This window comes from Moesziomyces antarcticus (genome assembly GCF_000747765.1).
Source record: "Moesziomyces antarcticus DNA, scaffold: scaffold_v10012, strain JCM 10317, whole genome shotgun sequence".
In the NCBI taxonomy this organism is placed as follows: Eukaryota; Fungi; Basidiomycota; class Ustilaginomycetes; order Ustilaginales; family Ustilaginaceae; genus Moesziomyces; species Moesziomyces antarcticus.
This window is the reverse complement of record NW_014638998.1, coordinates 93,523-113,343: the sequence shown is the minus strand read 5'-3', so window position 1 is coordinate 113,343 and position 19,821 is coordinate 93,523. Positions and strand designations below refer to the sequence as shown.

At 60.6% G+C, this 19,821-nt stretch overlaps 10 protein-coding genes across 10 annotated transcripts; 5 read left to right on the top strand and 5 right to left on the bottom strand.

Annotated features, from left to right (window-relative positions):
* Positions 1 to 158: 158 nt before the first annotated feature.
* PAN0_012d4441 (uncharacterized protein) lies at positions 159 to 1,065 on the top strand (the record flags this gene model as incomplete). The annotated part of the gene is made up of 2 exons (XM_014799978.1): positions 159 to 384; positions 821 to 1,065. 2 exons carry the CDS (start codon positions 159 to 161, stop codon positions 1,063 to 1,065), a joined length of 471 nt encoding a protein of 156 aa, XP_014655464.1.
* Positions 1,066 to 1,144: 79 nt separating this feature from the next.
* Positions 1,145 to 2,171, top strand: PAN0_012d4440 (uncharacterized protein; the record flags this gene model as incomplete). Its single annotated transcript, XM_014799977.1, has 2 exons — positions 1,145 to 1,310; positions 1,396 to 2,171. 2 exons carry the CDS (start codon positions 1,145 to 1,147, stop codon positions 2,169 to 2,171), a joined length of 942 nt encoding a protein of 313 aa, XP_014655463.1.
* A 219-nt stretch (positions 2,172 to 2,390) lies between these two features.
* PAN0_012c4439 (uncharacterized protein) lies at positions 2,391 to 4,156 on the bottom strand (the record flags this gene model as incomplete). Its single annotated transcript, XM_014799976.1, has 2 exons — positions 2,391 to 3,305; positions 3,374 to 4,156. 2 exons carry the CDS (start codon positions 4,154 to 4,156, stop codon positions 2,391 to 2,393), a joined length of 1,698 nt encoding a protein of 565 aa, XP_014655462.1.
* A 479-nt stretch (positions 4,157 to 4,635) lies between these two features.
* Positions 4,636 to 6,465, bottom strand: PAN0_012c4438 (uncharacterized protein; the record flags this gene model as incomplete). The annotated part of the gene is made up of 1 exon (XM_014799975.1): positions 4,636 to 6,465. The coding sequence occupies one exon, from the start codon at positions 6,463 to 6,465 to the stop codon at positions 4,636 to 4,638; it is 1,830 nt and encodes a 609-aa protein (XP_014655461.1).
* A 579-nt stretch (positions 6,466 to 7,044) lies between these two features.
* PAN0_012d4437 (uncharacterized protein) lies at positions 7,045 to 8,128 on the top strand (the record flags this gene model as incomplete). The annotated part of the gene is made up of 3 exons (XM_014799974.1): positions 7,045 to 7,206; positions 7,584 to 7,671; positions 7,773 to 8,128. The coding sequence occupies 3 exons, from the start codon at positions 7,045 to 7,047 to the stop codon at positions 8,126 to 8,128; spliced, it is 606 nt and encodes a 201-aa protein (XP_014655460.1).
* Positions 8,129 to 8,300: 172 nt separating this feature from the next.
* Positions 8,301 to 10,373, top strand: PAN0_012d4436 (uncharacterized protein; the record flags this gene model as incomplete). Its single annotated transcript, XM_014799973.1, has 1 exon — positions 8,301 to 10,373. One exon carries the CDS (start codon positions 8,301 to 8,303, stop codon positions 10,371 to 10,373), a length of 2,073 nt encoding a protein of 690 aa, XP_014655459.1.
* Positions 10,374 to 10,650: 277 nt separating this feature from the next.
* PAN0_012c4435 (NADH-ubiquinone oxidoreductase subunit) lies at positions 10,651 to 11,292 on the bottom strand (the record flags this gene model as incomplete). The annotated part of the gene is made up of 4 exons (XM_014799972.1): positions 10,651 to 10,686; positions 10,761 to 10,829; positions 10,901 to 11,090; positions 11,180 to 11,292. 4 exons carry the CDS (start codon positions 11,290 to 11,292, stop codon positions 10,651 to 10,653), a joined length of 408 nt encoding a protein of 135 aa, XP_014655458.1.
* A 482-nt stretch (positions 11,293 to 11,774) lies between these two features.
* On the top strand, positions 11,775 to 13,289 carry PAN0_012d4434 (succinate-semialdehyde dehydrogenase (NADP+); the record flags this gene model as incomplete). The annotated part of the gene is made up of 1 exon (XM_014799971.1): positions 11,775 to 13,289. One exon carries the CDS (start codon positions 11,775 to 11,777, stop codon positions 13,287 to 13,289), a length of 1,515 nt encoding a protein of 504 aa, XP_014655457.1.
* A 190-nt stretch (positions 13,290 to 13,479) lies between these two features.
* Positions 13,480 to 15,486, bottom strand: PAN0_012c4433 (uncharacterized protein; the record flags this gene model as incomplete). Its single annotated transcript, XM_014799970.1, has 1 exon — positions 13,480 to 15,486. One exon carries the CDS (start codon positions 15,484 to 15,486, stop codon positions 13,480 to 13,482), a length of 2,007 nt encoding a protein of 668 aa, XP_014655456.1.
* A 2,522-nt stretch (positions 15,487 to 18,008) lies between these two features.
* Positions 18,009 to 19,409, bottom strand: PAN0_012c4432 (DNA glycosylase; the record flags this gene model as incomplete). The annotated part of the gene is made up of 1 exon (XM_014799969.1): positions 18,009 to 19,409. The coding sequence occupies one exon, from the start codon at positions 19,407 to 19,409 to the stop codon at positions 18,009 to 18,011; it is 1,401 nt and encodes a 466-aa protein (XP_014655455.1).
* Positions 19,410 to 19,821: the final 412 nt, after the last annotated feature.

Here is a 19,821-nt window from a genome sequence, read left to right as displayed (position 1 = left end):
AGCTGGTCGGCAGTCTACGGCGCTTTTGCGGCTGCTGCGTGTGACCCCGCAAGGAGTTGCAGATAGACTCGACGGTACTGAGCGCCAAACGGCGGCTCTGATTCGTGCGTCCTGGCGGCGGACATCCGAACGGGCTTGCAGGCGTGGCAGGTGGCAGCATGGCAGAGAGCGGCAGCGTCGATCGTTTCGAGCTTCCTGCGCATCCCAGCCGCACAGCCCCCACCGGTCGGCCGCCATCCGATGCGGTACCGCTCGTCTGCACTGTCGGAACATCAGCGCCAGTCGAGGGAGTATCGTCGAGGGAGTATCGGCAGCATGCAGCACACCAGCCGCGGGGCTTTCCGAGGCCTCCAACTCTGATCCTTCTGCGCCGCACACCGACGAGTGGGAATTGCCTCGAAATATGCCCCACCCTATTCCAATTCCGAAGCGGCGCCTGGACCAACGCAGCCACTCTCGACTCACTACTGCTGGCTCAGCCAAATTGCCCGCGCTCTGACACCGAGTGGCCGCACCCACGACCACCCATTTTGTTCGACAGTGGACGGAAGCCCGATGGCGGCCCCGTGGAAGCACACTCACACTCACACTCACACTCACGCTCACGCTCACGCTCATCCTCACGCCCGCTCTCACCCTCTCACACCCAACTTCAACTCGATCCACTCGGCCCTATCTGGCAGCTTCCGATTCGCTCTGCCTCGACGCCATTGTCGCAAACCGCAATCCCGGCTCAGGCTTTCTCTCTTCCACTTTTGTCCCTGCATTCATCGCCGTCTAACGTCCGCATAGACGCTTCCTTCTCTCACTCATCTTCCAGCGCATACCCACAACGGTGCCGACAACCTCGCGAGTGGTCACACCACGGCGATCATAGCGTCCTCATACCTCGTCGTCTCTCTTGACTCGCGCATCCCCACTTCCGACAACATCCAGCTGCGCTCGTCCTCGGCAGTCATTCCTGTCGCGCATCATCGTATCGACCTTCTCGACAACATCCTGCAGCGCCCCTCGCCTGCTCGCGACCAGGACTTCGCAATCCTACCTGCGCCATCCCGCTGGTGATCCTCTCTCACGCATAGCTGACCACACCGTCGGCCCGCATCTCGCATCCCGCACCTCGTATCCGCGCTACGTTGCCAGCATGTCCGACTCGGCCTCATCACAAGCGCCAAAGGCGCCCACCACACCCAACCGTCGTCCCGAGGTCTGCGGTCCACATGCACCAGAGCGTCCCTATCCCATTTACCTCCGCGGCCAGGTCGAAAAGGGCTTCGGCCGTGGCTCCAAGGACCTCGGATGCCCAACAGGTACGTCAACTCCCTTCCACCGTCTTTGTCCACCCACCATGGACACAGTGAAGCTGACCCACGCCCTCTGCTTTCTTCTTAACAGCAAACTTGCCGTCCAAGGTCGTCGGTCCAGGCTCTTCTCTCACCCGCACCGGCGTCTACTTTGGTTTCGCTCGCGTCCTGCCCCAAGATCCTGACGATCCTTCGCTCACCGACTCCGAGGACGTCGATATTCCTGGCTCGTCACACGCCCAAACAGCATCATCTAGCGCCGATTTCGACGACGACGACGACAACGAGGTGGTGCTCGGCGCCAGCCCCATCGGCGACATGGGCGAGGGCTTCCTCGACGGCGGCCTTGCCCGCCCTCGACAGAATAGCCGCGGCCAGCCTAGCCCGGCTTCCGTGCTCGGCGCCGCCACAACATCAGCAGACCCTCGCGCGGACAAGGAGGCAGAAGTCAGCCGCTCCGAACTCAGCAATGGCGCTTCCAACGCTGCCTCCGCCGGTTCCTTCCACGGCGCAACCGCATCCACCTCTTCCTCGTCGAGCAGTCTCGCACGCAGGAGGAAGACCAAACGCGTCCATCTGCGTCCCGAAGATTCGCAGGTCTTCCCCATGGTCATGAGCGTCGGCTGGAATCCCTTCTACAAGAACACGCACAAGACCGCCGAGGTCCACATCCTGCACGAGTTCGCCTCCGACTTTTACGGCCTCGAGATCCGCGTCGTCGTACTCGGCTACGTGCGTCCAGAGTACAACTACGACTCGATGGACGCACTGATCGAAGACATCGAGATGGACAAGAAGGTCACTGTCAACTCGCTTGCACGGCCGCTGTACCAGGACTACTCACAAGATCCCTTCCTCGGCCGTTAGTCGGCTTCCCTTGTCGGTGGTCTCTACAATGCTCTTTTGTCGACGTCTCCTAACCCTGTGTATTGACTTTGCTGGGTCTGCTTGTCGCAATGCAACATCATCAACACCTTCAACTTGGTCCGTGGTGTGGCACCAAGCTCACAGACGACACGAGCGATGATCAACAAGTGGCATTGGCGATGAGACTTGAACGAGTGAACCGGTGGCACGACGATGCGACTATGCTCGAGGAAGCTCGATGAACTCTTGGACCGCACTGATCTGCTCGCGCGCGACGCGGATGGCGCGCTCGATGGTGCGCCAAAACTTCGACGACGGATTGATCGTGCCGCCGTCGAAGCGGAAGCCGCAGTCCGGACACACCTTGAACTGAGCGTTTTCTTGTTCGGCCGAGCCAAACTCGTCCAGCGATACCACTCGCAACAGGTGTGCGTTGGGACCGTAGTTCTTGAGCAGATTCTGGCTCAGAGCCATTCCACGCGTAGGCGGCCGAGGGGGTTCTTCCAGATCGCGAAAGACTTGCGGAACGTAGTTCAGCATCGGATCTAAGTTGAAGTCGTCGTCGCGTTCAGACGCTTCTGAACGCTGCTCGTGCTGGTCCTCGTCGAGATCGTCGAGATCGTTGTCACTGTCGTCTTCGGCGCTGTGCTCAGAGCCGGAGGAGGTGTCGCTCGGGGTCTCCTTGTCGATGTACTTGGTGCCGTGCTCAAGCAGCGCGAGCGGCACTGTCAGGAGGTAGATCTCCCAGGCGTCGGTCCCACACAGGCCGCAGGTGGAAAGGCTTTCGAGTTTACCGTCCCACGAGACCAACAGATCGTTGATCTCGGCCATCCTCCAATGGTGGAGGAGCGTGAGCCGCGCGGTAAGCTCGGCGCCCACACGCGCCCGGTCGGCGTCAGTGAACTTGGACCAGTCGGCGCCCAGAGTGAGACGACTGCAGGCGCGGACAGCTTCCGGCGTGCGGACGACCGCGCCCGCCTCGACCAGGTCGGCGAAAGCCGCGAAGGGGTTCCATCCGGGCACCTCCTTCGGATGGTCGAAGCAATTCATGAGGTCGGTGATGAAGAGCTCGAACACCCTCAGGAGGTGCTCATCGACCTCGGGAAGGTTTGCGACGATGCGATATTGATTGTACTGACGAAGAGCGCAACAAGCATGTCAGTCTCTGATGGCCCAAGAGCACTGAGCGGTGGTGTACTTACCAGAAGAACAAACTTCTCGGCCCTCCTGCGCAAAAAGAGCTTGCCGGTGCTCTTTGGCACATCGCTCGTAATTCGGAACTTGGGGTCGACGAAGTCAGCGAACTGCTTATCTCGAACCTCGAGGCGCTTGACCGGGTCGAGAAGCCATGCGATGGTTTTCTCGAGCTCGGCGTGACGGCCGCCTCGTGAAAGCTCGGAGCGGGTATTGGCCTTTCGGGTGCAACGCTCACCGTCTGAGCTTGCCGCAGCGGCGACGACCTGACTCGCCATGCGCTGCAAGACGGCATCGTTATCGTCCTCTTCGTCAACGAGCTCGAGCTCGTTCTCGTCGTCCGCGTCGGCGTGTTCGTCGCTGGGAATGCCATCGCACACGACGCCTTCCTCTTCCTCTTCTGAATCGTAGCTTCCACTCGGCTCCTCGATATCGCCCAGATAGTCCTGCTGGTCTTTGACTATGTCTTCCTCGTCATCATCCAGGCGATCAGCCCGGCCGTGGGCAGAGTCTCCGGCATTCACACCGACAGCCTCGTCGAAGAGACCGTTGCCGTCCTCCTCCTCGTCTTCGACGCGAGCCGTGAGGCTGAGCTCCTGCTCGATCTCGACGATCGAGCCATCCGAGCTCTCCGCGTCCACGTCCATCAATGGTGGCGACCGGCGTCGCTGGATGGGGGCCTCGTCCTGCGTGTCGTCATCCTCGCTCGCGGAAAGGGGGACGATCGTGGGCGGAGCCTGGCGACGGCGACGCGGCCGAGGCTTTCTCGAGGAGCGAGTTCGCTTCGGCATGCTGTGTATGACTTGTTCGACGTTCTGTAAGCGTCCAGACATCGTTAGAGAGCGGGAAGGGTTAGGGTCAATGTTCAAGGCGAAGCCTTATGCTGCTGGCCTTCTTCCTCTCGCCCCTTCCCCCCTCTAGTTTGCCTCCTCAACAGGTCGTGCTGAAAGACTGTGCTGACTTGGCTGCATTCTTCGCGCCCAGACTGAGCGACCGCGTTTGCGGGCCACTAGAGGGCACAGCTTTCTCGCCGGGGTGCGCAGATTCGCTCAAGATCGGACGTTCCGAATGAAGCATTGCTGTTTCGGCCCATCCGTGCGCGGGCGACTGCGCTGAGCGCCCCAAAAGAACCCTCCACCGGCGCAGTCACGCGTGGGAGCCACAGCGGATGCCTCTTTTTCAGCTGCTTTGACGCGGCTCGGCGCCATCTTGGAGCGGCCTCGGCCCTGGATGCCGTCTCGTCACACTTATTGAGGACGGAAGCGGGAAGTTAGATCCTATATTGCAGTTGCAGTGAAGATGCTTGTACGGCGGCTACTCCATGGGATTGGTTCGTCCAGCCTGATGAAGAGAGATCGCGGCGCATCAGAGTTTGTGATGCAGGTCGAAACGTGTCAGTCGTCGAGTCTTCGCGGTGCCTCGTGTCAAAGGATTGACTTACCTGTTCATCATCGTCCTCGTCGCGGCTGCATCCGCACAGCAGCTCGGTCCACCACGGCTTCCTCTGCTCGTGTGCAGTTTCATCGCCATCCGCGTGCGGCGCGATGCGCATCTTGCGGCTCCAATCCTTGCTCAGGCTCCTGCCCATAGTCTCTATCCAGTCGTCGCCCTCGGTGATGCCGAGTTCGCGGAACTTTGAGCTGCTTGTCGACGTCCTGCCGGGCGGCGGGCGAATCGGCTGGTCCGTGCTCAAGCTCGACTCGCCAATGTCGCCACTGGTCAGCTCGGCTTGAGCTCTGCCGGCCATCTCGAGGGCGACCTCCTCGTCCAAGCCTCCTTCGTGGATCATCGTGGAGGACTCGGTCCTGGCACGAGGCTGGCGATCTTCAACGGAAGCGAACGGATTTTCATCGTCAACGCGCGACGAGACGCGGCCCATCTCGGCCTCGGCCTCGGCTTCAGCTTCGGTATCGGTGGCGACGATGGTTGGCATCGAGCGCCCTTTGCCCTTGCCTTTCGAGTTGTAGCCCGATTCCAGCGCTCTGCGCTGGATGCTCGAGGCGCGGCCGACGATGACGATCGGGCGCGAGGCTGTGGGTTGGGGCTTGAGCGATGCTCTTTTCTCGAGCGTCACTTCTGGCGCGCCTCCATCCGAAGGATCGCGGAAGGGATTGCGCGCACTGCCGTTCGCCGTGGTACCGAGTCCCTTCGACGAGCTGCCGCTGCCCGAGCTCGTGTTCCTGGCGTGCGTCGCCGACGAGACGCGGGAGCCGATGGGCGGCAGCCGTCGATTGGGACGATGATCATCCGAGGTGAGCGAGCCGAGGGACTGAGAGCTGTCGAACGACGACGAGCTTGCAGACCGATGCAAGCCCTGCGCAGCTGCCGCTGACGAAGATCCCGACCCGCGTCGGTCCGCAGCGCCGAGCCGCGGGTCGTACGACATGCTCGGACTCGCTCCAGGTCCGTCGGCGAGCCGCTCCGACGAAGGACCAGCACCCAGGTTGTTGTTGTTGGTCTGTGCAGAGGTACGCAGGATCGAAAGCCGTTGTGCAAGTCCGCCTGTGCCCGCGGCGACCGAGTTGCGGTTGGCGAGAAGCTTGGAGGAGCGCTGCGCCTTGCGCCTCTGGCGCTCCTCGGCCGCCCAACGCTCCAGATTCTGCTGCACGCGCTTGGCTTCCGAATCCTCTTCACTGATGGGTGGATACGTCGTGGGCGAGTAAGGAACCTCGTCCGTGTCGGGCGAGTCGATGCGGACATGGTCGGGCGTGCGGTAACTGGAGGACTGGTGCGCGTAGACGTTCGCTGACGATCGATACGAGTCTTGATACGAATACGAGAATGCTGCGTCGGTCGGAGACTCATCGATGGGCGTCAGGGAGGATGTCGCCTTGTGAAAGTCAGAGTCAAGGTACGGTGTGGCCGAGTCTGTGGCCGCCTGTTTGCCTTTGCCGGTCGAATCGCCCGATGAGATGGCTTTGAGCGAGCTCGAGGGGCTGGATGCATCTGAAAGTAGAGGGTCGGGGAATCCATCGGTTTGTTCCGCTGGGTGTTTGGAAGTTGCTTGAGACCCGGACGAGCCAGATACAGGGTGTCCATGGGCGCGTGCTTTGCCGTTCGCCAAGCCGGCTTGTGCGACGGTGGTGTCGACGGCGGTCATCACGAGATGGAGCGAGGCCGCTGTTGGTGAGTGTATCCAGAGGTCATGCGCTTCAGTCGATCACAGTCATGAATGATGGCGAGAGGTCCATCCGCGTCAGGGTCATGAGCGTACGACGGCGACAGGTGCAGTCCTAGAAGTCCGCGTCTTGGCGAGGGCGATGGACGCCTGTATGCGAGTCGCGCGATGGATGCGACGCGATTGAGGTGTAGCGAAGCGTGCAAGATCCACCACGAGCGACGAATGAGCGCGCGCTGAGGAGGACAAAGGAGCGTGCCTCGCGGGGATGGAGGAGGAAGGGTGTGGAGCAGAGCGAGGGTCCACGGACAGCAACAATGGCAGCACCACGGCACGACGGCTGGCGGATTCGACTCGAGCTGGCCTGCATCCACGCTTTCCGCTGAGACAAGGCGCGGAGAAGAGAGCGGCTCGGCAACCAGGCTCGTCAGCGATTGGCGTGGATCAGGGGCCAGTGCACCGACTACGCGCTCGCCATGATCGCGAAATTTGTAGAATCGCCCTCCTCTTCGCTCTCCAGTGGCCCTGCGCTGTGCTGCCCTCCGCCAACCGATTTCGAAAATGAAGCCCAGACCGGGCACAAAGCCATTCGCCGGCCTGCGACTTCCGGGATTCATGCCTGCTTTCGGTGGATGCAGCAGCAACGAGGCAGCAGCGATGCGCTCGCCCGCCAGGCCATTTGACCGCTCCTCTGTTCCCCATCATCGCCACTCAGGTCCGCCAGTGAGACAGACACAAGCGCGCCTTGACGATCGCTGCGACACCACCGCATCTCCTCGTCCAGGAACGCCGGAAGCCGTTCCGCATGGTGCGATTGGGGCAGCACGGACCGACCTGTTCGAATGCGAATGCAAATAGCGTAGCATGCAGATCACAGCGACTGAATGAGCCCAATGCTGCAGGATGTGTGGTATGCGGGCCAGCTTGCAATGGAAGCGACATTGATGAGAAAGGCGACGGATTGGTCTGACGCATGACGCTCTCATGCAAGCCCGCTCGACGTCAAAATGTCTCCCCCACCTGGCCAGTCCTTGGCTCCACTGTCTCTATGGTTTCCTTCATGATCGACTGAACCCGCTCGTAAGGACTCGATTTCTTAGATGCAGGCCACACCGCTCATCAGATCGCCAAGACGTGCAAGAGGCGAGCAACAGAAGCAGCCTCTGGTAGCCGCTTCGAAGGCGCTTGGTGAGCGGGCAGCGGGAAGCTCAGCAATTTTTTGGAGCTTAGTGTCAGGCCGCATGTCTGCACACTGTAAATTATTTTCGATGCTCGATTTCCGGAGTGAGGCGCGTCTGGGGCGCTCGGCAAGGTGCACGCAGCCAAAACACGCTTTTCCACCTCGACGTGCCTCGCGGGCCCGTTCGACCATGCAATCACGCGACGGGACATCCGCCGCCCATCTGCAACGCCCTTCCGACCTCCATCTGCGCGGCTTGATCTGCGAGCACCACGCGCTTGGAGTCCTCCGTATCGGCACATCCGTCTGCTTCGCATCCACGACTGCGGACATTTCCACTCGATCGAGGCGTTCCCACGACCCGCCCGACCGCTGCTTCCCACGCATCCCGGCACGTCACATTCTGGAAAGCTGCTCAATCTTGTGCTTCGAGCACCGCAACCGGAACGCGCGCGATCGGACTAGCGCCTCGAGGCGTCGTCGCTAGCTATCGTCGATACCCTCGATCATCCACCGACGATCGGACCAGCAGTCAAGATCACGGCATCGTCTCTCGCATCCACTTTCTGCACCCCAGATGCCGCGCGTCACCCGTCCACACCCCATCCTCACCTCCTCCGTGCTCGCCTGAATCAGCATGCCCGCAACAGCACGTAGATCGACACGGCTCAGCTCATCCGCCTCGTCGGCGGACGCGCAGCCGAGCTCGTCCAAACGCAAAACCTCCGGCTCCTCCACCGCCGCTACCTCTTCCTCCACTCGATCATCAGCCGCATCCTCTGGCGTGATTCCCACCGTCGCCGCACGCAACGCTGCCAAGCAAAAGACAGATAGAAAGGAACGCAGATTCGAAGATGTCATGGACAGCTCCTTCGCTGCTGATGACACCCGCCGTATGGACATGAGCATGGGTGCCTTCCAACCCATCAAATCTTCCACGTCCAAAAGGAGTAGAGAAGAGGTGGACGCTGCTGCGCGCAAGGTCAAACAGGCAAGCAGCAGACGCGATGAGCCGCCGAAAGCCAAGCGCAAGCTCCGACAAAGTAAGTCTGAGGCAGACATGCAGCCTTCTTCCCCGCGCCTGTCGACTCCCGTCGCTGACTCCGACCTTGCCCTTCTCCCTCTAGCACTCGGCGAGGAATCCGACGACGACTTTGTCTTTAGCCGCGAGCCTGCCCGACGCAACGGCCCCGCCGCTTCATCCTCATCAGCAGCTGTGGGTAGTGCCGCCGCCCGTGCTCAGCTTTCCCGCAACGGCGCATCCGTACCTTCCTCGAGCCGCACCGTCTTCGAGCCGCTACCGGATGCAGCGGGAGGCGAGACACCCATCATCCGCAGAAACCAAGCCTTCCGCGCCGGTCTCGAAAAGCAACCTCGCCGCCCCACGGGACGCGAGGCAGCCGAGCAGTCGCGCCGCAGCAGCCTCAACCTCAAGGGGCAACGGCGCGTCTCGTCCTTGCGCGACGGCACAGCGGCGTATCCACACGAGGACGTGCCGGACCACGAGCTCTTCCGACACTGCAGCGACCAGCTTCCTCCCGTGGTGCGCATGAAGCACCTTGTCGGCTGGATCCTCAAACGCTCGCTCGACATTGCGAGGGGCAAGGCCGAGCTGCCCGTGCGCTCGCGTGACGCAGCCAAAAAGGCCAAGGGAAAGGCAAAGGAGGCGGACGAGCTGCCCATGTTCAGCGAAGCAGAGCTCAAGCTCATCCGCTCCCGCAGTGGCGAGTTCGACTCGGTGCTCCAGCAGCTCTTGACGGACCTCAATGACGGTGTTTTCGGCATCAGCTGGATGGGCGCGACTGACGAGGTAAGTGTGCCGATCTCTGTCGAGCACGACGAGAGAACGATAGCTGACCAGAACCTGTTTACAACTTCTCAGAAGGAGGGCAAGCGTCAAACACCGCATCCACGCAACGAGTCGAATCGCAAGGCGTCGGCGCAGCTCTCGGCGATCGTCGAGGCGATGCGCAACGAGTCGCTGGCGTGGAGCAAAGAGCTCACGCGGCTCGAAGACTACGAGGCCGAGACGAGCCGGCTCGAGGCGCTGGTCGACGACGAGGGTGCTGCGGAGTCGGGCGACGTGATTGCATGGGATCGGCACGATCTGGACGAAGCCGGGCTGCAACAGCTGCGCGATGCCGAGGCGGCCATGGAGTGGCTGCAGAAGCTCGAGGCCGAGGATGCGGCGGATGCGCCCAAGGCCAAATCGCGCACCAAGGGGCGTGCGTCCAGAGCGGCGCAAGCGCGCGGCGCCGACGACGACAACGAGCAGCTACAGGGCACCGAGCACGACCCACGCTGGGCCGACGTCGAGTTCAATGTGGATCTGCTGCGATCGAGGTCGCATCAGTTTGCGCAGCTCGAGTCGCTCGCGAGTCGGTATGTGCGGACGGTGTCTGCGCATGCGGCGCAGGCACTGCGCGACCGCACGAGCAGCAGCAGCGCGCTGGCAGGCACATCGTCGTCGAGCGCGAAACGTGGCAGACGCAAAGCGGCCACCGATACTAACGACGGCGGCCACGGCAGCAGCGAGCGGCTCGAGGCTCTGCTCAGCGGCGTGCGCGAGTCGCGGTCGATCAGCACGACGGGCGCAGAGTCCAGGCCGAGCGCACCGGATCAGAGCGTGGCCGATGTCAGTGCGAGCACGTTCGTCGAGCCCGATGAGAGCGAAACGACGGATCTGCTGCGTGCGCTTGCCCGCATGTAGTGCGACGAGGCGGCCACAACGATACCAGTGTACCTTCTACTCTTTCCTTTGATCTGAAATATGTATTTGTGCTCCAAGTGGCGTGTCCCTCGGTGTGCCACTGGGTGTGAAGCGCAAGGTTGCGGGTGTGCCGAGTGTCAGAGCAGCGGTGGATCAGTGACTCATGGCCGCGGAACGAGGACCGCGTGCTGATCGATCGGGCGTGTGGACAGGACGAACTGGTTGCAAGAATGGATTGGCGATCAGGTGCTGGATACAGATTGAGGGCGTTGGGTGTCTATCCTCGCTCGGCGACCTTGGGCTCCCATGCGGACTGGCAGCAGCAAAACAAGAAGCAACGTAAGCTTTGTGGCCCGATGCACAAGCGGACGAGAAGATGGTGCTTACGATCTTTGGCTTGGTGGTGTTGTACGTCTTGAAGCCACCGCGTGTGCCAGTGATGTTCTCGCGAGGAGGCTACACCGTGCAAAAGTCAACGTTAGCTTTATGCCATCCGACGGTGAAAACGAAGAGGTTGGGGAACGTACAGTCATCCAGGCCTGGGTCATCTTTTGGATGCCTGCGTCCTCATGCGGCGGCTTCTGGCGGATGTGGTGCAGCCACGAGTGCCAGAGCGGGTCGACCTGCGAAGCGTTAAACTCGTTGTCTGCCGCATAGTCGACCCATCGGTGCCTCAGCGGGAACTCGTCGTGGTTCTCGTAGAACTTGTTGCCATTCCTATTCGGCCACAAAACAGACACGGATCAGTACAGCTGTGGGTTGGTCGAGATGCTGGCAGAGGCGAGATTAGCTGGCGTAAGGCTTACCTGTCGATTCCGACGAGACGGCCGGACTTGGCGTCACCGATGTAGTTAAGGTCGCGCCAAAACTTCTTGATGCCCTCCTTTCGGATGTAGTTGATCGTGCGTGCGAGCGACATGGCTGCGTATGTGGCCCTAGGTTGATGGAAAGCGGAGGGATGGACGATGAGAGGAGTTGGCTCGGCGTATGAGAGCAGCGCTGTTGGTGAGCGCGCCAAATGCGACGGTTCGCACTTGAACGCTCGCTTCCGAATTCGCCATCGCCGATCGAGCTGATTTCTAATCCGACGCGATTCAGATCCATGATTGCTGCCAGATTGTGTTAGGTCGATTGCCCGCGTAATTGCGCAGCGACGGAGGCGGACTTACCCCGCGTCCGCTCCACCTGCATCGGCGTTATCCTCGTGACGTCGGTGGGTCGCCGATGCGAAGCCAACCTGACCATGATGCACGGGTCAACCACCTCGTGCGGAGGCACAGCCGCGACTGAATCGGTGCAGCCCCCCTCATGGAGCTGCGCCGAGGCCCGCGACTTTGCCGTTCTTGCCACCATCCAACCGCCACGTCCATCACACCACAATCGCAACACCATACGAGCACAATGTCGGCCAACACCAATGGAAGCAAATCCGAGACCTCGCGTCTCAAAGACCCATCGCTCTTCATCACCCAGTGCGTGATCGGCTCATCGCGTGTCGACTCGCACTCGGGCAAGCGATTCGATGTCGTCTACCCGGGCGATCGCAGCGTGGTGGTAGCATCGATCCCCGAATGTAACGCGCAGGATGTGGACGACGCCGTAGCCTCGTGCCACGCCACATTCAACGAGTTCAAGAACACCACCGCGCGCCAGCGCTCCGACATGCTTCGGAAGCTCAACGACCTCACCCTCGCCAACATCGACGATCTGGCCACGCTCATCGTGCGCGAGAACGGCAAGACACGCGCCGAGGCCGAAGCCGAGGTCAAGTACGCCGCGAGCTTCTTGGCGTGGTTTGCCAACATGGCCGAAACGGGTGCACAGGGCGAGACGATCTCGGCAGCCAACCCTGCGATGCGCGTGCACACCATTCGGCAGCCGATTGGAGTGGTGGCGTGCTTGCTGCCGTGGAACTTGCCGCTGGCCATGGCGACGAGGAAGATCGGCCCTGCACTCGCAGCAGGATGCACGTGCGTGGTCAAGCCTGCGGGAGAAACGCCCCTGAGCACACTGGCGTTTGCAGAGCTCGTAAAGCGAGCAGGCTATCCGGATGGATGCGTCAATGTGGTGACCACGCTCGACAACGTGGCCGAAGTGGGCAAGGCGATTTGCGAGCACAAGCATGTGCGCAAGGTTTCGCTCACCGGTTCCACACGTGTGGGCAAGCTCATCGCAGCCCAGAGCGCCGGCACACTCAAGAAGCTCAGTATGGAACTGGGCGGTAATTCGCCCGTCATCGTGATGGATGATGCCGACCTGGACAAGGCCATCACCGGCGTGCTTCTCGCCAAGCTGCGTACGTCGGGACAGACCTGTGTGGCCGCCAACCGCATCCTGGTTCAATCCGGTATCCACGACGAGTTCCTCTCGCGCCTAGCGGCCAAGATCAAGACGTACAAACAGGGCGATGGCGAAGATCCCTCGACCCTCCTGGGGCCTCTGATCACCGATCGTGCCGTTGAAAAGTGTCGATCGCACGTGGCAGATGCTCTCTCCAAAGGCGCACAGCTGTACTACGGTCCTCCTCCTCCCGATTCCCTCCCCACCGAGGGCGGATTCTTCTACCCACCCACCATCCTCACGGGTCTCAAGGACGACATGCAAATCTGCTCGGAAGAAACCTTCGGCCCCGTTGCAGCCATCCGAAAATTCTCGACCGAGCAGGAAGCGGTTGAGCTTGCCAACGACTCGGACGTGGGCCTGGGTGCGTACGTCTACACCAACGACCTGCGCATCGCAGCCCGTATGTCGTCCGCCATCGAAACGGGCATGATCGGAATCAACACCGGCATGCTCAGCGCATGCGAGTCGCCCTTCGGAGGAGTCAAAGAGAGCGGATACGGAAAAGAAGGCTCCATCCATGGAATGGCCGAATACCAAATTCTGAAAACCATCACCACCGACGTCTCGGGCTAGCTTCATTCCCACTCGAAGTCCTCCCACCTGTGCATGCGTCGCTAGTACAAGTACACTTGATTATCGAATAGGGAACATGGCATGTGCGTTGTGCGGCTGATTGCAAGGAGATTACGAGAACGATGCGAGACCGAGTCGAGACCAGAATGAGTGGGGGTGGTTGTTTTGGAGCTTTGATTCAGCTCCGACGTTATGCCGATGGACTGCCATACGGCGTTTCGAGTTCAGCGAGCTTGCCTCGCGGACGGAAGCCCTCGCGTGCCGATCCAGGGCCATAATGCCATCCCGAGACCGGGCTGCTGGCGCGCGACGGAGGCGCCCACGGCGGCGGCGGCACGTTGGCATCCGTATTCTCGACCCATGCGCCCGGAGCGGTGGGTACGCCCTCGAGCAGACGCTGCTCTGCTTCAGTCAGCTCCTCGGTGGTGCGACCGCAGTTGCACGTGTCGTGCGAGGTGCCCGTTCGATCCGGAAGATAGCTGACCGCCCACGGCACGTTGTCCGGCAGCGAGCGCGGCGTCGAGTAGCCGTGATTGCGGTGGCTGCCGTTTTGGTCGATGTGGCCGGCCGATGCAGGCGTGAGCGCGTGCAGCCCGATGCTGCTTAAACCGTTACCCGACCTTCCGCGGTTGTTGCGAGTCGGACTCGAGTTGCGGCTCTTTCGTCCCGAGGTGCCAAAGTGCGATGCAAAGCCGTGTCGTGTGGGTGAGGTGTCGCGCGAGCCAGCACGCGAGCCTGCTCGGGAGTTGGCGGCCGAGTTGAAAGCTGAGCTGCCTCGCGAGCCGGGTAGCAGGTTGTTGAGCGTGGTGGTGCGCTTCCAGTGTTCCAGCTCGGGATGCGAGTTGCGCAGCGATGACGGCGGTGTGGGCGAAGAAGGCCTGGAGCTGGAGGGCGACTCGAGCGAGTAGGGAGGCAGGTGGATGGTGTCAAACGTGCAGCAGCACGAAGGGATGGTGGTGGCCCTGCGCATGGAAAAGACCTGCACCTTTGGCTTGCCAAAGCTATCGCTGTCTTCGCGCGTGTCCAGAACGTCCTTGCGCGAGAAAAAGACCTCGGCGCCCATCTCGTGGCTCACGCGGATCTCGGCACGCGAGCCTCGGACGGTGCTGGGACGGAGGATGTTGTCGTCCGGCAGGCGCACGACCGACTTGATCCTGTAACCATTCTCGAGATGCATGGGCGTGGCGGGTTCCATGGGTGTCACTGGTGCCGACGCCGATCCGTTTAGGGGCAGGCCAAAGGGGGAAAGGTTGGCCGGTCCGTTTCCGGCACCACGACCGGGGCGACCAGCGGCGCCGTGCTCCATGTCGCCGATCCAGATCGAGTCTTCGGGACCGACGGCATCGGTGTGCTGCTTGGTCTTGTAGGGCATATAGCCCTTCTCCCACAGTCGGAGCTTCTCGGTGGGCAGCTTGAGCCAGCCCTTGCGTACCTCGCTGTAGAGCTCGAAGGTCTGCTCGAGGAAGACGCGCACGACGTGCACGTTGAGTCCCGCGGGTGGATCGGGATGGTAGAGATTCAGATTGGCTGTGCCTCCTACGGTCAGGGACGCCGAGGTCAATGAGACGGAAAGCGGGCCGAGCGCCTCGTGAACGTCGTGGTACTGGATGTCGAGGGGGGCGGGACCGCCGTCGGAGTTGACGTGAAGAATGATGAAGATCTCCTTCCATGTGGAGATGTTGTTGCGTGCACGGCCGGCGCCAAGGGCGGTGGCGGTCAGGATGTAGCGAACGCGACCGTGCTTGCTACGCTCAAAGGGAGCGGTGGAGGCAGGAATGATGAAGGCGAACTCGAAGCCGTGGATGCCCTTTTCGAGATGGAGGCCCTCAGAGACGTTGCAGTTGGGCTGTTTCTCCTTCTCCTTGCCCTTGGAGCGCGAGGGACGGACGTTGATGGCGCCAGGGGTACCGTCGTTCATGATCTCGACCGTCTTTTCCGTGATGACCTTTTCCTCCCATCGGATGGAGGAGGCGGAGGCCGAAGCATTCTCTGGAATGGCGAGCGTCTGAACGCCCTGGAGGACGACTCGGACGCCCTGGATGTGGCGTTCGCTGGGGCACTTGATCTCGACGAGGCCACGAAGGGTCTTGTCATCGCCGGGAATTTCGGTGTTGGGGGGCGGAGGATGGACAAAGATGTCTTGCGAGACCAGGTGGAGCGAGATCTCGCAAGGATGGTGAACGATGGAGCTGAACATGGTGGCCGGATCGGCAGAGCGCTGGTGAGACAAGGACGCCCGCCTCGAGGGGTCAAGGTGTGAGGGCCGGGGATGTAGTGCGCTGGCTGCGAGGTTGTGTGCGCTGCTGTTGTCTGTCGATGGGGGTCAGGTGCTGTCGGAGCGATCCGATGATGAGCTGCGATCGGAATCCAGCCGCAGCAAGGTGGAGGTGGTGGTCAAATTTGATCGCGGCGAAGCTCCGATAGGCGAGAGTGGATGACGAGCCACAAGCTACTGGACGCCTTTGAGTTTGAGTCGCGGGCGGTCGCAGTGTGGCTAGGATGGATGATGGCTGATGGCTGAGGTGCGACGATACGAGCGAGAATGTGCAAGGCGAGTCAGGAAGTCAGGGTACAAGGTGGCCGATGGGGTTCGTGTGGCTCAGCAACGCGGATGTTGGGTCCGTCTGGCAGCGGCTCGCATTATTGAGTCGGCACCGGCAGCCAGCAAGCCAAGGCAGAGACACAATTGACGGTCGCCGGCCAAGACGACGGCAAAATCGCAAAACTGGGCGAATCTTTGGCTGCAACGTTATCGGCCGCTTCCAACCCTGCATCTGCCATCCGCCTGCTGCATGTGCTGCAACGCGTTATTGCTGCCGGCTGCTGCTGCAAATAATGATGCTGCTGCTGCTGCTGCTGAGCGTGGGACGTCGGCGCGCACTGATTCGGCAGATCCTGCAGGATAACGCACGCTCCAACCGCACCCGCGCGCCCACGCATCCGTCCAGCCAAGGACAACGAGGATAAAGTTCGCTCCACCCACGCGCTCGCTGCCTAAAAATTCTCGACGAAAATCGAAAATTTTCCGAAGAAAGGATGTTGGGCGGCACGATACGGTACAGCCCTACGCAGCGACGCAGACTGATCTCGTTCACGTCATCACAGAAGCAGCGGTGGGCAGCAGCTTTTTGAACATGCAGCCAAGAGCCGCCGCCGTATCCGTATCCGCACCCGGTCGGCCAAACGCGTCGATTTTGTAAGGCCCCGACCACGGCCAAATTCTCGGATGAACCCTGGCGTAGCTTAGCACCGAATCGTTTTGCTCAGCATCGTTTGCCACCAGCCACGTCCTTGCCCGCACGCGAGAACTTGACCGTCGGATGTCTCCATGGCCCAGCGACCGAGCAAGACTCACGATACGGATCAGCCTCAAGCGTTTGGCTCAGCTTGGGAACAAAGGTGTGTACTTTCGGCTTGCCTTTCCCACGTTGGACAAACCCACCTTCCAACTGTTCGGTACGCCCCTTCGTGTGCGTGTGGGTGTGGGTGTGCGTGTGCGTTAGTGTGTGACACGGCTGAGCCGAGCTCGGTTACAATTTTGAGTCTCGTGTGAGCTTGTCCGGCGCGGCGTGTCTGTCGAGGCTCGATCGACACTGGTTGCACCTTGTGGGTGGGAGCATCGCCTCCAAAGCGTTGACCAGCTGCTTGCGTTGCATTGGACAAGCTCTAGAGACAAGCTTGAGTTGGTGCCAACAAGGAGAGCAAATCGATCTGGCATTGCTGGCGGCTGTGATGTGCGAGCGGCGATTTCCGCTCGGCGATTAAAGTTCTCGGCACGCCCGCAACATCCAGTAGATTCCGAAGGATGTTGCTCTCAATCAAGCAGACGGGCAATTCCAGAGGAATGCGTTACGCTATCGCATCAATCGACTGTGAGCGTCTACCGGTTACTGTGCACCCACGCAGGAGCTGGAGAAAGCACACGCCGCCAGCCGCGGGTGCTTCGGAGGATCCGAGGAAAGATTCACGCCAAAAATTTCCTGCCGAGCGGCAGGGTCCTGGTTTGCTGATCTCACCACTCAGCTACCCGTTGGAGGATAACTATGGAAAGGGCAGCAGCTGCCGCGATCCGCCATTCCGCTGAAAGCTGAGCTTGTTGAGCTCTCCTCGGCGTGTTCTAGGCCGTCACCTCGAAGATGAATCTGCAGGTGACATTGTGTGATGGCTGCCATCTCTGTGAACTTGCCCTTCTATCGATACGGCCTATTCATCGATCGATGTCGCCATACGCGATACACGAGCATTGTCCCGTCGATGTGCGCCGGTCAGCACAGCCTTGACTGCTGGCTCGCGATACCCAAATGACCAGCAACGTCCCCACCGCTTTGCCAAATGAAAGCCGGACAAATGAAGGCCTCACAACGTGCCATCGTGTGGCCTGTTTCTCATGTTGTGACGCGACGGGCACAGCTGCAGGGTTTCCCGGCGGTGTCCCGGCGCTGTGATTGATGACTGTCCCGCTACCGTATTCGGACGGTGTGCTCCGAGGACCCGACTGAGTGACACTTGGTGAAGAAGCAGAAATCGATAACGCGCCCATTGGCTGACTCGTAACTTTGAGTTTTTCTTTTAATTCGTAGGCTGCACACAGACTCGATGCCGCTGTAAGCATGCAAAGCATGCATCTGTGACAGCTCGGCGTGCATGAAACGCTCCTGGCAGGAGCACGTTGTTTGTCCTACACTTTCACGCTAGTGCACTGGTCGGAAGACCTTGTGATTAGGAAAAGGAAGGAGATTCCTGCTTCACTTCGGGCTTGATGCCTCCGACTCTGAGGCCAAAGGCAGTCAGATCAACCATCTGCAACTCAACCCTCTTTGTCGACGCCCCTTCCGATGGCTCTTGCTGAGCCTGTCCAGGCTCGTCCTTCATCGTGTCGTATTTGCGACCAACGACACTAGCTGGTGCTGACTTCAAGTGCTCAACGAGCACACGCAGGCCCGAGAGGATGCGTGCTTTGTCGTCGAGAAAGTGAGTCGTGACGCGCGCCGAACTCGAAGGCGAGACAAAAAACAGCGTCACCTCGTCGAGTCGTAGAGGCCGGTCAGTTCGCTTGGCGTGGGAGACGCAAATGGGCAGAAGTCCATAGCCGGAATCATCCTTGGCGCTGTCCTTGGTGTAGTGCAGTCGCTTGGCTTTTGGACTACCAGGGGCAGGCTTGCGCTGGCTAGACGGCTTCGCGCCACCGGAGTCTGCGCGCAAGACCTCAGCCGGAATCTGTATGTCCAAGACGGTGTGCCCAAGCGTATCCTGATCTTGCGCCTCGGCCTTGGCTCCGGAGCGTTGCTTTGACTCGCGTCGAGCAGAGGGAATAGCACCGGCTTGCTTGAGTCCTTTCACGAACGCTTCGGATATGCCTTTGCCGACAAAGCAAACCGTCCTTGGTCTCCACACTTGCACTTTTTCGAGCAGCACGGGAACGCCGGCGATGAGCTCGCTTGGGAGCAGCTCGCTGCCCTCGGCGGTGGGCCTGCCAGCCAGGTTGGTGAGCCCGAGCGACATGGGACGCAGCGTGGGAAAGTCGACATCCTGCTCCGGCTTCATCCTCTGCTGTGTGATTCCGGACAGATGCAAGGACGGGTAGAAGTGGTTCGAGCGGTGCGCAAAGTGATGTCCAGAGTGGGACGACTTGACGCCCGGATTGATGCCGCAGAACATGATGTCGTTGTCAACGGCAAACAGATCCGGCAAGCCTTTAAGGTGAGCGTAGATGCTGCCAGCTTCCGAGTTGGGATCGTCGCGAGTTCTTTTGATCCTCTTTCGCGGACTCGATGGACCTGCCCTCCGTGACGATGAAGTTGAAAGCCCGGAACGATCAGCAGATCGAGTCTTTCGATCCGATTGGTTCTCATCCTCGGATATGCGTTCGAGTTGGGAGAGTCTCTCCTTTCGGCAGCGCGAGCTTCTTCGAAGCCCCTCTGACTCTTCAAATCTGGGGGATCGCGTGCTTCCAGAAGGGGTGTTGTCGATGTAGACGTAAGCTGTTGCAAAGTGCTGCGGCAGGCTGGACAGCAGTGACGAGGCCTCCGAGTTGATGCTCGACGGTTCAGAGCTTCGAGCTCTGGAGGTCAGTGAGCGGAGACGTTTCATCTTGGGTCCAGCGCTGTTGTGAGAAGGCATGGTCACATCGTGCGACTGCAGCGCGCCGATGGGAGGACTGGTCAGAGATGGTGTCCGCTCAGAATCACCGTGACGCGGGCTGGACCCTGACAAAGTGGAGGTTTGGTTGTTCTTCCGTGTTCCGAGCTGAGTCAATTTCGCTTGGTCAATCGATGTAAGATCGTTGGTGGAGCTTCGTCACGACTTGGCGTCCAAGTCGCCGCTTCTCCGCTGCGGATTGCAGCAAAGCATGGAAGGCTGTGCGAAGCATCGCCTCGAATGCACCGTTGATGTCATGTCCAGCCTATAGACAGCATGCAAGCCATAGCAGCGGATTTGCACGGCAACAAAAGCAGGTTAAAGACGAAGCTCAACAGCGCACCACCTCTTCGAAACGCCAAAGCTGCTGACGCTCAGCCATGCGAGGCGGCCA